General features: G+C 42.1%; 1 protein-coding gene across 1 annotated transcript in view; it reads right to left on the bottom strand.

The window, feature by feature from the left end:
• The window catches only part of TAF3 (TATA-box binding protein associated factor 3), a 202509-nt gene that overhangs the window by 43445 nt on the left and 142081 nt on the right, over positions 1-16983 (bottom strand). Inside the window, exon 3 of the mRNA XM_082252859.1 lies at positions 3231-5014. Coding sequence (XP_082108985.1) covers positions 3231-5014 — 1784 coding nt within the window. The remainder of the gene's footprint in view (positions 1-3230; positions 5015-16983) is intronic.

Genomic DNA, 16983 nt, shown 5'->3' with positions numbered 1-16983 from the left:
TCTGGGGGGGGGGGGGGGTCATTAACTTTGAATTGACACCCCCAGCGTATCGCATGGCAGTGTGAACTGCCTGTGCTGCGGATGCGATGCGGGAACACGCTGTATATTAGCAGTGTTCCCGCATCGCAATAGTGTGAACCAGGACTAAAGTCTTGCGTTTTAACCACTTGCCGACCGCCGCAAGTACATATACTGCGGCGGTCAGCCCCTCACAGGCAAAGTGACGTATGGGTATGTCACTAGCCTGTGAGGCTATAGGGAGCGAGCGCGCGCCGCCGGAGGCACGCTCCGGCTCGGTCACAGACCCCCCCCCCGCGCGTGTGCCTGGTGGACTCGATGTCCGCCGGGCACTCGCGATCGTACGTTAGAGCGGGAGAAAGGCAGGCGGCTGATGTAAACAAGCCGCCTGTCATTCTCCCCTGTGTAAGAATAGTGATCATACGGTTCTACTATGTAGGACCGTTGATCACTGTTCCTACACCACAAGCCACAGCCAATCACAGTTAGAAACACGACCCTAGGGACACACACAACCCCTCCCTCTCAAAAAGTTAACCCCTTCACTGCCAGTGTCATTTTACAGTAACAGTGCATATGTATAGCACTGATTACTGTAGTAATGTCACTGGTGACCCCAAAAGTGTCAAAAATGTTAGTCAAGAGTCCGATCTGTCCGCTGCAATGTCGCAGTCCCTCAAAAAAAAAAAAAAAAAAAAAAACGCAGATCGCCGCCATTACGCGTTAAAAAAAAAAACAACAAAAATGACAAAAATCTTTCCCTTAGTTAGTAAACGCAATAACTTTTGCGCAAACCAATCAAAATATGCTTTTTGCGATTTTTTTTTACCAAAAATATGTAGCATAAAACAAATTGGCCTAAAATGTTAAAAAATTTCGATTTTGACTTTTTTTTGGGGGAATTTCATATAAAAAAATTTGAAAAATATTGTTAATTTTTTGCAAAATTCATGCTCTTTTTTTGTTTATAGCGCATGATCAAAAAATTGCACAGGTGATCAAATACCACCAAAAGAAAGCTCTGTTTGTAGGAAAAAAAAGACGTCAAATTTGTTTAGATACAGCGTCGTACGACCGCGCAATTGTCCGTTAAAGTCACACAGTGCCGAATCGCAAAAAGGGGGTAAAATCTTCTGGGGCTTATGTGGTTAAAATAAAGAAAAAAAAAAACCCCAAACAGGTTATACTTCCCTCCTCTGCGCAGTTGGTTTTGCACAGGGCAGCCTGGATCCTCCTCTTCTCAGGTCCCTCTTCGCTACTCCTGGCCCCACCGCCTGTCGAGTGCCTCCAGAGCAAGCAGCTTGCTATGGGGGCACCCGAGCTGAGCTGCAGCTCCGTGAGTCCATTCAGACACAGAGCAGCCATTCGGCCACGCCCCCATCTTCGGATTGGCTGACTTTAATTGACAGCCGCAGATGTGTCTCAGTTAATCAGGAGGGAGAGTCCAAGACGTCCAAGGTACTCATGGACATCGCGGAATAGAGATGGGCTTAGGTAAGTATTAGGGGGTGCTGGGGCAGCTGCTACACACAGAAGGCGTTTTATCTTAATGCATAAAATGCATTAAGATAAAAAAAACCTTCAACTCCTTTAACCCAGAACCTGCATTCCTTATTTCTGGTCTCCCACAAGATACAGCACATGGAAATGCAATTCATTTGGTAAATATAAACTGCTAAATTTCTCATTAGCAGTATATAGCAGCCTTGTGACTTGTGTATCCGTTCCTAGTAAAGCTTGTAGGAGGAGGAGTTTTCATTTTCCCCTGACGCTCTGTGTGGACAGTGCTGATTGGCCCTGTGCTGATCACATGCACTCTCCCAAAAAAAAAATAAAACGCTCTAGCAATACACACCAAACTGAGCATGTGCAGCCTGACTCTTAATGCTCTGTTCTATTATGAGATGGGTTGGAGTCTGTTAAAGAAGAGGAGGATCAGTGAGACAGGATCAAGCAGCTTTTATATACAATGCAGAGGAGAAACCCCTTGGGTTCCAAAGTAAGTATAACAAGCATGCTTTACTGCATATACAGACTGTTTTTACAGTTGTGGGTTTAGTAACACTTCAAAGTTGACCAAGCAACACCAATTTTAGCTAGTCCTTGAGGAACCAGAAAAATTTGCTGAGCGGGTGGGCCTGTCAAGCCTCTACTGCCCTACAGTCCTTTATAAAAAATGAAAAAAATCCACAGAGCCAGGAAAAAGGAAAATTGATGTCTGAAAAAATGCTACATCTAATCAGATGCTGCCACTATTCGGCTACTTTAAAAGCGGTTATGGTGAGCTGTCAAAATACAATAGGCACAGCAGGATGCATGTCCATCCATGCCTGTACTGTTTAGAGAGGAGAATCTTTTTTCTTTCCAACCTGCAGGCCAAAATGAAAAAAATGTCCATATATCCCATAGAAAAGACTAAACTGTGTGATGATCAATGGTTCCCATACTACATCACTAATAAGGGGAAATGGGGCAGACCAGATAAGCAGGTAAGTAAAACGCTTTTACAGCATTTAATCCTTGCAGTGCTTGCACAGCCCCACTGCAGGGTAGGCAATTTCATTTTACTGGAGTTGGGCTTTAATTCATGGCTGGATCATACCCATCTTATATTCTTTGGATATCTAAAAGGCATCCACAAACAAGGTTTTGACTTGGATTGGATCCCCATGGCAACAGATTCATGCTGTCCATCTGCTTTTAGGGGAACCTCAGATGGGCTGGAAAACCTGGTCTCATCACTATCAATTCCCAGTGATAAGTGTCTTCATGAATGTACACCCCTCTTATGTCATTACAGAGACCTGCACTGAAAAAGATACAAAGCTAGAAGAATTTTGTGAATTTTAGACTTATGCTAAGTAGAATTTTGATTTTAATATAACAAAATTGAAACATTTTCCTGAATGCTATTATGATTGGGTTTTAACTACATACTCAAACTACACAAGCCTTCAAAAAACACAGAACAACCAAGCAATTAAGATCTTCAAAAGCAGAGATCAGCAATACTAGCCTATCTAGATTGAGGGCAATTTCAGATTTTCCTGAGTGCTGAAGGCAAAATCTGAGATCAAGACTTCCGATTATTTGGGAAACACAAGGGCCTTTCCAAGTAACCACAAGAAGGGGCCTAAATCAAACAAGTGTGTCTGGTTCAACTGTATGGAAACCCCCATAAACAAATGATACACATTAACGAATAACCTTACTTTGTCATGCTTATGCTTTTCCTTATCTTTGTCTTTCTTTTCCTTTTCTTTCTTCTCCTTTTCTTTGTCCTTTACTTTCTCTTTGTCCTTCTTTTTCTTCTTTTCTTTCTTATCTTTTTTCTTATCCTTTTCCTTTGTTTTCTCTTTTTCTTCTACCACCTTTTCAGGTAATGGTGACATAGGCATAAGAGAAGGTAGCCTAACAGCATTGGGAGCATTTGTCACTGGAAGTGAAATATCTTTTGGTGTTAGCAAAACAGGTGTTGGTGGTAAAGTTTTTAACTTCTCCTCTTTGTTCTTATCTTTCCCCTTTTCTTTTTTTTCTTTATCTTTTTTATTCTTTTCTTTATCTTTCTTTTTATCCTTATGCTTTTCCTTATCTTTCTTCCCACTGCTTTCCTTTTGCTTTGATTTTAAGTCCGAGTCATTTGCATCCTTTATTTTTAACTTGTGGACGTCTGAATCTTCATCTTTGATTGAGTCTTTCCACTGAAGTTTTGAGTCCTTGCTACCATCTTTGTCTTTTTCCTTTTCCTTTTTATCTTTGTTCTTTTCCTTGCTCTTTTCTTTATCTTTCTGTTTTTCCTTGTCTTTTTTCTTCGTTTTTGCTTTTAATTCTTTCTTGGTCTTCTTCTTTACCTCTACAGGAGAAGCCAGCTTGATCTTCTCCTCATGCAGTTTGAGCAGTGGTTCAGGAGTAGGGGGAGAGGCTGAAGGAGAAGAGAAACATGGCTGACTGATGGGGTTATTTGATGGTGTTTCTTGGTTGACTTTTCGAATGACCTCATTTATGGAGTCATCCATTGTCCATGAAACATCAGAACTGGAGGTTCCACCTGAACCAGGAAGTGGTGTGCTGCAAACCTTACCAAGACTGCTGTTAGAAGCTGAAATTTTTATTGGTGTAGCAGGGTCTGCAATGCTAAGTCTCTTAGGACTAGTAAAGACTTCACTCTCAGACTCTGAACCTGATGAAAACTCAAATGGATCAGGCTCTTGCTCAGCACAAGCACGAGCAATTACAGCATCAATCGAATCTTGAATAGTATTATTAGCCACTAACGGTTTCTTAGATGGGTTTTCTGCATTTATTTTTTCAGAATCTTCCAATATTTGATTTTGCTTTACCTGTATGTTATCTTTTCCTACTTTTTCACTTAGTGCAGCTAGTGGTGTACGGTTTGGTGTTTCTGACTTTACAGGCAATTGAGCAGTAGTTGCAGAAGCTTTTGGGCTCTTGGGGCTCTTAGGACTTTTAGCACGTCCAGGAGATTTCTTTTCTTTTGGACCAGATTTAGGTGACCGTATAGGACTGCCAAGTACTGTTGTCAGAGGTGTGGATTTGGGAGATTTGTTTTTTTGTCCTGGCGAACCTTTTGATTTAGACTTTGTGGTCAGTGTTTTAGATTCTAACTGTTTGGAAGAGGGGGTTTGGGATTTTAAAATAGGAGACAAAGTTAATGCTTCTGAGACAGGAAGAGCCAACCCTGAACTGTCCTGTATGTGATTGGGTGAAATAATAGGAGAAACCTTCTGAGCATTTATTGAACTAAGTGGTTCTCGTGGTTCTAATGTTCCATCTAAAATATCGCCTTTAGTGTTCATTATTCGTTGGCGTTTTGCAAAAGGCATTTCTTGGATTTCTGGACTCTCCAGGGGTCTTTTATGCAAAAAGTTCTCATCATTAATAGTTTCATTATCATCCATCTCAGCTTCTTCAAGAGGAACTTGCATAGCTTCAGCTGATGTCCCACCATCTGTAGGCACTTGCTCCTCTTCTTCCTCTGTAAGAGACAGGAAGAAAATCATTACAATAAGTTCTAAAAAAAAAAAAGGGGGGGGAGGGGGAATGGACAAACATTTTGTGAACATTTTACCAACGTGCACATTTGTGTTTTAACACAACAGTGTCAGAAACAAAAAGAAATGAAAACATTTATTCATTTTGAATGCTCTCAAACCAATATTTGCCAGCTGCTCAATTTTGGGAAAACAAAGGGTCAGCCCACCCAAATCTGATTTCAGGTTTAGAGGCTGCTAATGACTGAAGTTACTCACAGGCTTTTTATAAATCAAGGGATGGACTCTTGTCTGCCGAGTCTAAAGCCTGTGGTTTTTTTTTTTTTTTCTTTCTTTGGTTCAACCCAGCGGGCTGAACGGAAAAAGGGAGCTCAGGAGGAGCGTGCTGTACTTACTATGCAATGTTAGTATAGCGACCTCCCTGCTGAGCTATTGTTTTGACAGGGGGACTGCTTTCCAGCATGCCCCTTCGACAGAAGCCGGATGTTCGGCCTGCTTCTCCCAGACAGGCTGCTGTACACATGGGTCGAATGTCAGCTGGTTACTGTTGAATCGGCCGATATTCGGCCTGTGTTTAACAGGCTTTACTAATGGTACTTAATACTAAGTTAACTAACATTCAAAGAGAGAGAGATCCATGCAGAAAGTGGGTGGTGTTAGAAACTGTGCCTCACTAATGGAAACTCCAAAACAATTTTTTTAGATCGTTAGCACCCACAAAATACTAAAATAATGGTTTTGAGCAAACTTGCCTTTTAACATACTAACCATAAAGAACAGAATTCAATCGTTAGGAAATGACCTGTCCCATTGACACACCACATGCATCATATTATATGCAAATGTGACCAGCAGCGTCCCGCTTGTTTCTGCATGGTTGTTGGTAAAAAAACCAGACTAGTCAAAGGTTACACCCAGTGGCCCAAGGTCAAGTGTGGCTGCGGCACTGTTCTTCTACATACACACCAGTTATCGGAATGGCATGTGAGATGGCACATGCAATGCCTACAAGGACCTTGAGAAAAATGACTGCTACAGTAGGGATACGAAGAGAAAAAATACAATTCAGCCCTACCACTCTCCTTTTATGGTAACCTGTTATAAAAGCCTAAGTTTATTGCACGGTAGAGGCATCAATATCATAAAAGAAAGTAAATAATGGAGTCAATGATATTTTAAAGGAGTTGTGGCATACAACTTTATAAAATCAACATTGTTATAGCAATACAAACAATAGCTATTCTTAATCCCAAACAAGCTTCCATGGTACCTTGCTGACTCTGCAAGCAGCGATTCCTGTACTGACTCCGCCTCCTGAATCCCCTCTATTCAGCACCTCTAGTTCAGAAGGCAGGCTCTGTGAAACGCATGACACAGCAGTGCCTACCCCACAGACTACAGCGAACACATGTCTCAGAATTTACAAACTTTAAGATTAATAGGAGCAGTGTTGCCAACCATCAGTATTTTTACTGGCAGCCCGTAAAAAATGGGCACTTTTCTGCTGCCAGTAAAAAAAAAAGAAAAAAAAAAATGGCTGAGACGCTTGGTATGCGCAGTTCCGGTCTAGAGCCAGCCAGTATACTCTGAGTGCCTGCTACAGAGTGTTCAGAGTGATATGGTGCAAGGGAGCCGAGCGGAGCAGCCAGAGCCTCATGTGGGGGTCTGTGGGACGGGAGGCAAGCCAAGCCAGGAGTAGGACTGTCAGTGCTATTTGGACAGGAGTGGACTGAAGGGACCACTTGGCATGGAGAGACACTGTCACTGTGACTCAGCAGGGAACGTGTTGTGTTGGTGAGGTGTCACCATCATCTATGCTGCTGCAGTGCACACTGCTGTCAGTGTCTCTATGGGAGAGTAGAATTAATTTGTGTGCCTGCCCATTCTAAGTTCTTGCCTTCCCGAGTCCTGTCCCTGAGCTACTTACTATATCGAAAATATGTTTTTTGCCCTAATATCTACCTTAAATCACATCGCTAATTACATACTGTACTTGTCTGTAGCCTAAATACTGAAATTTGCGCTTAAAACCTAATTTTGTAACTTTTGGAAATGCCAGTTAAACTCGACTGTACCAGTCAATTTTGGGTGTTGTGTCAGTGAATTTCAATCTTGTAGGTTGTCAACACTGAACAGGAGTAGGCTAGAAATACAATGTGGAAATAAATATATGATTTTACATTTTGACCATAGATACTCTTTAAAGCGGAGTTCCGGGCACAGAAGTCATTTTTGAATAAACATACCCCCGGGACAGTCAGGGCTAGCACATTCCACAATGGCTAGCCTCTGATCTGTACCGGTTCGCACTTACCTTTTAGAAGAAATACTTACTTATAAAATTTCTTCCACAGCGTTTCCATCTCTCTTGTGGGCAGCTGAAGCCGCGGTCCTCTTCTGTGTCTTCTTCCACGTCTTCTTGTCCCAGAATGCGCCTGCACCGGCCCCTCTCGTCACTTCCGGTGCGGCGCCGCATTCCTCCACAGCTTCTGGGCATGCCCAGAAGCTGTTTAGCAGGGGAATGCGGCGTTGCCCGGAAGTGACGAGCGGGTCGGTGCCGTCGCAGGAATCATCGCGAGACAGGAAGTGACGGGTGAGCCGCGGCGCTGAGGGAGGAAGTACTCTGAGGTGAGTATTTACGATCTTCAATTACAAGGTGAGTAAACAAAAAAAAAAAAAAACCTAACTATCCAATTCCTTTTCAGGTGATGTCTAACTAGCGGAGGGGCACAAAAAAAAAAAAAAAATCGATTTTGTGCCCGGAACTCCGCTTTAAAGGAGAAGTACAGCCAAAGCTTGTTTGGATGTACATCTCCTGTGGATCACAGGAATTCAGTTGGTTCTGCACTCCTGTGACCCGTTTTCAGCAGACAGCGGGCATCAGAGAGCCAATCCAGGCATGGGAAAGATCGCAACAATATGACTGGCTTGGTATCTGACTCAGTGAGCCGCTTAGAGCCTAAATCGGCCGTTCCTGTTCTCCCCACAGCCCAGCACTCCAGTGAGCAGGGGGGGCGCGAACATAGCACCAGTGACTGACAGTCAGCAGCTCTCTTCTAACTAACCTCTGAGAACCGAGTGATCGGCATTGTTTGATCGCTCGGTTCTCAGACTTGAGAGCTGGTGGGGGACAGATGCTACATCTACCTAGGCAAGTATGATTCCCCCTCCCGCCAAAAAAAATAAATAAATAAAAATAATTTGCATACTTCTCTTTTAACTTTTCTTCTAACAAGGACTAGAGTATGTCACATACAATCTTTGAATATACACACTCATGAGTATTTTTAATTTAAATGTGTGCTTAATTATTATTATAGATGGAATACAGCATGCTGTATCTGTGAGATTTACTGCAATTAAAACCAGTGTGAAAATCGAGACTTCTGGCACTGCTAACAAATACAGATGCCAGCAATTCATATTTGCATGTACTCAAACAGCTAAGATGCTGCGTACACACACACACCAAGAATGCCACCTAACATTATGAATGGACTAATATATATGGTAATGCTGTTATATCACAAAGGCAGAAGGCCCAGATAACAGCAATAGGTTTCTATGGCTACACACCAGACCAGGATGTTTACAGGAACTGGCTGCTGACACCACATGAGAATTTAAAGCACCTGGTTATTTATGATATAGTTTATGATAAAGGATACATCCACCCATTTTCCCTGCCTGGCAGATACAATAAATTGGTCTCGTAAATCATCTCATTTGTGCCATTTGTGATTATAGTAACATACCACGCACAAGTTTAGGAGGAGTAATATCTTTCAGAACAACAAAGTGCACACACTTTCTTGGCTTATAGATAAAAATAAATCATGCCGGCGTTGTCTCCAATAAGTGTCTGTATTGCTCTGGAAATGACAGCTGGAAAATGAAAGTCTAAACCTGATTGGTAGTTGTGTGGGCACTCTGGTCATGTTCACAGTGTTGCAGCATGTTAAAGGGTAAAGACAGACAATTTATTTCTATAGGCTACCTAATGCACCGAAAGAGGCACATGCCTTATTTTTCGTAACGCATTACACCACAATACATGGCCGTTCGATAGTGTGCATTGCAGAGCGCTGCGACAAAGGCGAGGTGGGATGCCATAGTGTGCATTGCAGAGCGCTGCGACAAAGGCGAGGTGGGATGCCATTAAAAATGAATGGTACTGCAATGAACCAACATGTCTTCATTCAATGCTGCAGTGCAAAACGTTAAACATGGCTTACAGCATTCTGACAAACTGATGAAAAAAAAAAAAATGCACATATATAAGCTTATTATACCCGCTCAAAGTAAATTTGCAAAAAATAATAAATAAAAAGTTATGCTGAGCTCGTTGTTCCAAGATTTAAAAAAATGGAGGATAGCCAAAGCTTTCAGATTTCCAGATCCAATCGGACAGCTCTTAGGCCTCATGCAGGTTTATTGTGAACGCTGTTTCTCCTGACAGGAGAAAATTAGAGTTTAAAACTAGGGATGCACCGATCCGATATTAGGATCGGATATCGGTGCCGATACTGCCACAATAGCTGGATCGGGAGATCGGTAACATTAACAGATCCATGGGCCGATCCGGTTTTGTTGCAGCAGAACCTACCGTGGTGTCTGCTGAGTCCCGGCTCAGTCACCCCTTACTTGCACGGAGCAGCTACTTCCTGTATAGGAACCGGCTCACAGGCGGAGTGATATCAGATGCACGGCTCACAGGCGGAGTGATATCAGATGCACTCCGCCTGTGAATGGAGGAGCCATACACATGAAGCAGCGGCTTTGCTCTGTACTGCAGCCGCATGCTTTATGTGTGTAGTTCCAGATCAGTACCGATATCAGCAGATATACAATGCCAGATATCGGTATCGGGACAAAAAAAGTCGGATCGGTGCACCCCTATTTAAAACTCACCTAAGCTGCATTTTTTTCAAACCAGTTCAGCAGCGTTTAGGCCTCATGCACACAGGGCATTTGAAAAAACGAGCTACAAAGCCAGTTCTGATGGCGGAAAAAGCAGATGTAAAAATGTGCTTTTAGAAGCGTTTTGCATTGGCGTTAATGTACATTTAGCAGTGTTAGCGTTTAGCAACCTTTCTCTGCCCTCTTCTAATTTCCAACCTCAAATCCAACCACTACAGCTTAGAAACGTCTGACGTGGCTTAATAGTGTATACAGCCATTAGCTGCGTCAGGTGTTTTTACAGCCTAACACTGCTGCTCCAGAATGCACTGGCCCTGGGTTTTTTTTACAGCTTAAAAACGCCTATGCTACTTACAGCTCCTAAAAGCCTGTGTGTGCATGAGGCCATAGAATAACATGGAGGGGCCTTTATAAGCTGCAAAAAAAAAAAAAAACGCTCCTAAAAGGAGCTGTAAAAACGCCCTGTGTGCATGAGGCCTTAGTGTTTCAGCTTTTAATTATTTCATTGGCCAGAATTTATTTCTTCTGGCATTTGAAATTAATAAAAAAGGAAGTGCCTAGCATTTAGGCGTTTTAACAGCGTCAAGTGTTGTTTCTGCCAGAACACTGCTGCTCCTGGATGCACTGGCAGTGGGTTTTTTCCTGCCTCTAAAAACGCTGATAAAAGCCTGTGTGCGCACTGACACATAAGCCGACATGCAGGGGAGTTTTGAGGCAGGGGGAAAAAACCCCAGATGCCTCCAGGAGCAGCCATAAAAACATCCAGTGTGCATGATGCCTAAAGGCTCGTACACACTTGCAGAAAATCGGACGAAATATCCTCCGTGCTCTCTCTCTCATGCTCAGCGGTCATAACCATTTTTAGTTGACAGTGCATAATGTTCACAAAATTTCTTGTCCGATTTTTTTTTTGGGACGTTTGTACCTAGACTTACGAGTCCATCAGCAACTTCAGATAATATGCGGTCTTTCGTATCTGATTTTTTGCAGACGTACTGCATACAAATTAAAAATGATGGTGTTTGTCCCTCCGTTTTTTTTTCGTTGAAAATGTCGGCATCGGCTGCTGAAAGTTGTGTACACACTAGCCGAAAAACGTACAATTTTACCTCGGACGGGAATTTTCAGCAGATTTTCTACTAGTGTGTACCCCACTTTATACTAAGCAGTACTCAGAATTACACAATGAACTAAGCTGAGTATACAGGTTTATAATAGAGAGGGGGGGGGGGGATTTCAAACCTGCTCATTTTATGGTCTCCCCCAACACTAGCTGGTAAGCAATATCTGTGCTACCAATAGACTGGTGCCTGGACTGGCAAAGCAGAACTAGGCAATGGTCATCTCAGTTTTCTGAACATTTAATACAGCTGGTCTGCAAAATGGAACAGTTTGTTAGAGACTGAAAGTGATTGTAAAGTTTTGCCTTTTCTTTTAAAACAACAAACCCATGTTATACTTCAGTTTTGCACAGAGCAACACTGATCCTCCTCTTCTGGGTCCCCTTCTATTGCTGTCAGCTCCTCCCCCATCAAACCGCTTGCTATGGGAGCACTTGTGTGTGCTCGCTCCCGAGCCGGATCTGTGTGTCCATAGACACACACAGCATAGCTCAGGCCTACCCCCTGCTCCCTCCTCACTGGTTGTAATTGACAGTAGCAGGAGCCAATGGCTTCCACTGCTGTGTCTGAGCCAATGAGGGAGAGAGCCAACCGCTTGAAAGCACAAACCTCTGCATATAAAAAGCAATTTAAATTCAAAGGGGCATTAAAAATGTGAATAGTATGCATCATTTCCTATGAATTTTTATAACGTGGCTCTCTTTCAAATACAGCTTTGATATGCTATTTACAGCATGAAAGAAGCATCAATAAAGCAATTCTAAGGTAGAACATTGTGCATCCAAAACCATAGCTAAGGTCTACTGAATAATCTTAAATGTTAAGCTAGCCACACACTGGGCTTAAAGGAAAATATCTAACAGATACCTCCATCCATTCATATTGCTGAATCTGCAGTGCTGGCTACTGTATTTTGATAGTCAGCGCTGATGACTGTCAAAAAAACCCAAACAATGGCTGTTCAGGGACAGTTTTCCATCCAGATCCTTTGATTCTTCAATCAAAGAACGTAAGGATGGAGGGTGCCGACAGTGCCATCCAAAAAGCTAATTTGAGCCTGCAGGCTTAAAGGAAAATATCTAACAGATACCTCCATCCATTCGTATTGGTGAAATCTGCAGTGCTGGCTACTGTATTTTGACAGTCAGCGCTAACGACTGTCAAAAAAACCCAAACAATGGCTGTTTAGGAACAGTTTTCCATCCAGCTCCTTTGATTCTTCGATCAAAGAATGTAGGGCTGGAGGGTGCCGACAGCGCCATCCAAAAAGCTAATTTTTGCCACTTCATCAGGAGTGGTCTTGTAATCCATATTTAAATGGTCATTACCAAAAGGCTCCGTTTCTCAGCAGGTGTAAACCTATACAATGGAAATTCCCTAGGATGCTGCAATATGACCGATACCAAGGCCGTGCATATTTACAGCTTCTAAGAATTATACCCACTCCTATTAAGGCAAGATATAATATTGTAAAGGCCGGAATAATTATACTATACAACAAATCTGTTATACATTGTGGTCAACCACCTGAAAACTGTAACTGATAAAAAATAGAAAAAACTCAATGTAACATACTTGTAGATGAATGCAGATAGAACACTAACGTCACCTAAATCAAAGGCCAGCTAGACTTAAAACAATAGTTTAGGCCTTCTCCACTCCCACAAGTACCCTTGAAATAACCACCACCACATAAGGGAAATAGTTTTGGGTGGGCTGACATTTAAATAATCATCTTTTAATGCCACAAAAATAATTAAACAGATTCTTCGTATGTTAGAATATATCACTGCCAGAACTGACCTTTGGGAAGAAACACAACCTGCCATTAGTCACACAAACACCGGTCAGCTCTTTTACATCACACTGTTTTGCAGTAAACACGAATGCAATATAAAACTATAAACCAGCTCAAGTGACGCCTTCATTTTTATGCAGGACTTGCCCCGCTGCTCTCAATGACCTTGACAAAATTCTGGAAAAGTATCTCAGGACCTGGGGCTCTAAAGCTATTTTAGAATTAGCTTTGAATAATTGTCCCACCATATGAGTTTCTTGATTAATTGCTTCAGATAAGGTCTCGTTTTCTTCACTGGCCTCCAGTGGCTCCCCCTTATTTCCCATAACCGCTCGTCTTGTTCCTCTGTACACTGGGAATGGCAAGGAGAAAAATCAGAGATACACCAATTCCATTACTCAGGGATTCGTTTTGAGATAACCCTTCGTATTCCATTACTGCCCATTATTAGAGTAATTATTTAATCAAGTTTACTTTGTTTGAAAGATGCACTAATTGTTTTCAAACGCGTATTAGCCAAGTATAAAAGACCTACAAAACACTAAGGAATTGATCTGTTAACGGCACAAAAATCACAAAGGTATATACAAAGTTCACACTACAAATTATAATTTAGATATTCACTTTAACATTACTCATTAAAACTTATCAAAATTTCAACTTTACAAAAATACTTTGCATAGTATGGAATATGTTTGCATACTTTGCATTTAAAACTGTCACATAATTTTTAAAATACAAAAAAAGGATATACAGTTAAGAAGTTAAAAAAAAAAAAAAAACGAACAACCAACAGTGGTCAAAGTATGCAAACAAGAAACCCAAAGAAAGGCGGTGGCTCTGAGGAAGAAGCGTATGCCTTGAAACGCGTCAGCCGTCATCCTAATAGGACAATGGACATTTGTATGGACTACTCTCGATACTCAAGATTTTGAGTCTGATGTGATTGATTTATACCTTTGCTTGTGAGTAGCCATTTTTATGTTTTAACAATAAAGCCCATATTGAGGATAATGCGCTAGGTCGATGCGCCTTTCTTTGTGTTTCTTGTTTGCAGTATTGTTGGACTGCCCCAGTCCTTTTAGGCAGCAGGATCCTAGCCATCCAAGACGCCATTTTGAAAGTCCCGTGGACAGAGCAGTCAAGGAGTCGGCTTTTCTGAGCGCAGGAGATAGGTGGTTTATCCACCTTGTTTTTGTTTGGAGTGGTCAAAGTATAGCTGGGCTCAAGAAACGTATTCAAATGACCATATACAACAGGGGTCTTCAAACCACGGCCCTCCAGTTGCTCAGGAACTACAATTCCCATCATGCTTAGTCATGTCTGTGAAAGTTAGAGTTGTACAATGCCTCATGGGATGTGCAGTTTGGCAACAGCTGGAGGGCTGTAGTTTGAGGATCCCTGGTATACAACATTATCTTCTCCATGTGTTGTGAACAAATCAATGATCCGCTAATTCTTGGTTTAAAGAATTTCCAGGCATGGCTACATTAGGCAACATTATACATAGTTACATTGGTCCTGCTTTGACCAATTTAACTATGCAGACACCACACCTGGCCGATGCCCCTGGAAGTTGGAAATCACTACTCTAGACACGGCTACTCCAGTGATCTCCATTTACTTCCGGGTACCATAGCTAGAAGCTGCCCTGCTTACAGAACACAAGAGGACGTCTGGCTCAGCAGGGATACACTTCAAAGAATGCTTTTCATTTTTTTTTTTTTTGTAACATTTTGCATTCATTGATGGTAAACCTTGGCAGATGTTTTGGAACTACATTTCGCATGATGCTCAACTACACTGCAGAGTGCATGAAAATCATGGGAAATGTAGTTCCAAAACATTTGGGGTGCCAAGGTTTGCCATCACTGATTTAGAGTATGAAAATAATCCTCAGAATAATGAGCATGCTGAGCGGCAAACCTCTTGTATTCCCAATGCATCAGGCTGGACACCCAACACAGGTCCTGGGAGCAAGTAGAGATTGCAAGAGTAGCGATGCCTGCTTCAGCGATTTCCAGCTTCCAGGGGCATCAGCCAGGTATGGTATTATAAATAATATGCAAAGAAAGCCGCACTCCGAGACCAATGAAAGTATGAGCATTAGTGTGAAATGGCCTCAGACAGCTTGCCTTCGCAGGCCACGCCCCCTGATGCATTTCCCCCCACCCACAAGGGCTTAGTCATAGAAGCAATTGGGTAGGGCTGGGAGTGTGGCTCTCTGCATATAATGAATATATCAATGGGCGGTGAATGAACACAGATGATGGCACCCCGATCTCGGAGGACCAGAGGATTTGGTTTTCCCTCTGCTTTGAGCAGCACTCCAAGTTTAACCATAAGTCATTATGGTATATACATAGTTATATTTGTCCAAGCTGGGCTAATGTAACCATGTATAAAACAGTCATACCTGGAATTCTTCTTTAAAGCAGACGTTTAGCCTCCCAAGCACGATCCTGCCTCTTCACCCCTCAAATGTCCGCCCCGCCTCCCCAGGCAATTCACTCACCTTAGGCGAATGATGTGTACACTGTCCGGTGTACCTCCCGAAATATGTACGTCACATACCCCAGGAGGCATAGCCTTACATTGAGGAAAGGAGGAGGGCATTTCAGCACATCACCAGGAGGCGTGCCGGCTGAACCTCAAAACAGCCAGCAGCCTAGCCATGATGTCACAGGGAAACAGTGGCACGGGACCGAGCGCTGCTAGAAGAAAGAAGTTCTCCGCTGGACGGCACTCAAAAGACCTTTCCCTACATTCAGTGTGTGGGCAGGCTTTTGGAAGCAGTATTGTTTTGTTGGGAAAGAATGTATTGTATGCAATGTGTTCTATAGTCTTGCAAGCAGGTTTGAGAACACCTTTTTGGGAATTTAGCATCGCAAATGCCTAAACAGAAGTTGGGAGCACACTAGATTTCTAGCAGTTACATAAATATTTTTCTGAACTTGACACTAAAGCCCCAATTCCGGTGAATGGTTCTAACTTTTGAAAAAATTGAAATGCATCATTTCTCATGAAAGCTGGGTACATCAAGCTGTATTTATGCCAAATCTGAATAATTTGGATATTTAATGCCCAAACAGACAAAAGATGTACAATGGAATTTTTTTTTTTTTTTTGTCACAGCCCCTTAATATTAGATTGGTAACAGCTGTGCACAGAATTATATCCATACCATAGATATATACCTAGACTTGTGGACTAAACTTAAAGCTAAGCCATGTTATAAAAAAAATCTACAAAGTATCTCCCCATCTGGGGAAACATGGCTGGATGTAAAAATTAAGGGGTTAAGAGTTAGCAGTGTTGCACTAAGGTCAAGTCAAGATGTGTCATTCAGGTAAGCGCTGCATGGTGCAACAACAGGTTATAATTAAAGCTGGCTTAATTAGGATTGTCAGGGTTCTGGAGAGAGTGTTTAAATAAATGTAAACCGGTGATCAGGTTACAATGTACCGCTAACAATTAAGCTTACTCGCTATGATTCAGAGAGATTTATGTAAACTTCTTATGACCTTTCCACCAAGAAATCTCTACAGGAAAGCTTAAACCAGCGGCATGTACTCTGAGTCAACAACAGTTCCTTTTAGTAGCTATAAAAATTCTATATGTACCTCCTTCTGTCATTTTATTGTTAATTCACATATTTGCTAAGAACCCAAAAACATATTTATTTTGAAGTATATTTAATTTGCATATGCTAAAATAGCAAATAAGAACCATGCAGGCCTTCATAATTCCTCCTTTAATCTCTGTGTGTAACATAACTATGTGCAGCTGCTAACGTGCTTGGCAAGCACTATATGCCGAAACACTGACTGCAAAAAAGAGGAGTGCCTTCTGCCATGGCTGTAACGGGAGGAAGAGAACCTTCCTACTAGGGTTCCTAAAACTATTGATCAAATAGGAAAGAAGTGACCGCACTCCGGAAATTCAAAAACAGAGTGATTTATTCCTCATGAAACAATAACAACGATCAAACTGTGAGACATGGGACAATTGCAGGTAGACGCGTTTCACGACATGGAAAGTCGCTTACACATTACCACATGTTCACCGGATGACGGATCCGACCTGCACCTGAAACTATCTCACCTGGAGCGGT

Source organism: Pelophylax lessonae (assembly GCF_965119305.1).
Source record: "Pelophylax lessonae genome assembly, chromosome: 4".
Lineage (NCBI taxonomy): Eukaryota > Metazoa > Chordata > Amphibia > Anura > Ranidae > Pelophylax > Pelophylax lessonae.
This window is presented reverse-complemented; position numbering and strand designations above follow the sequence as displayed.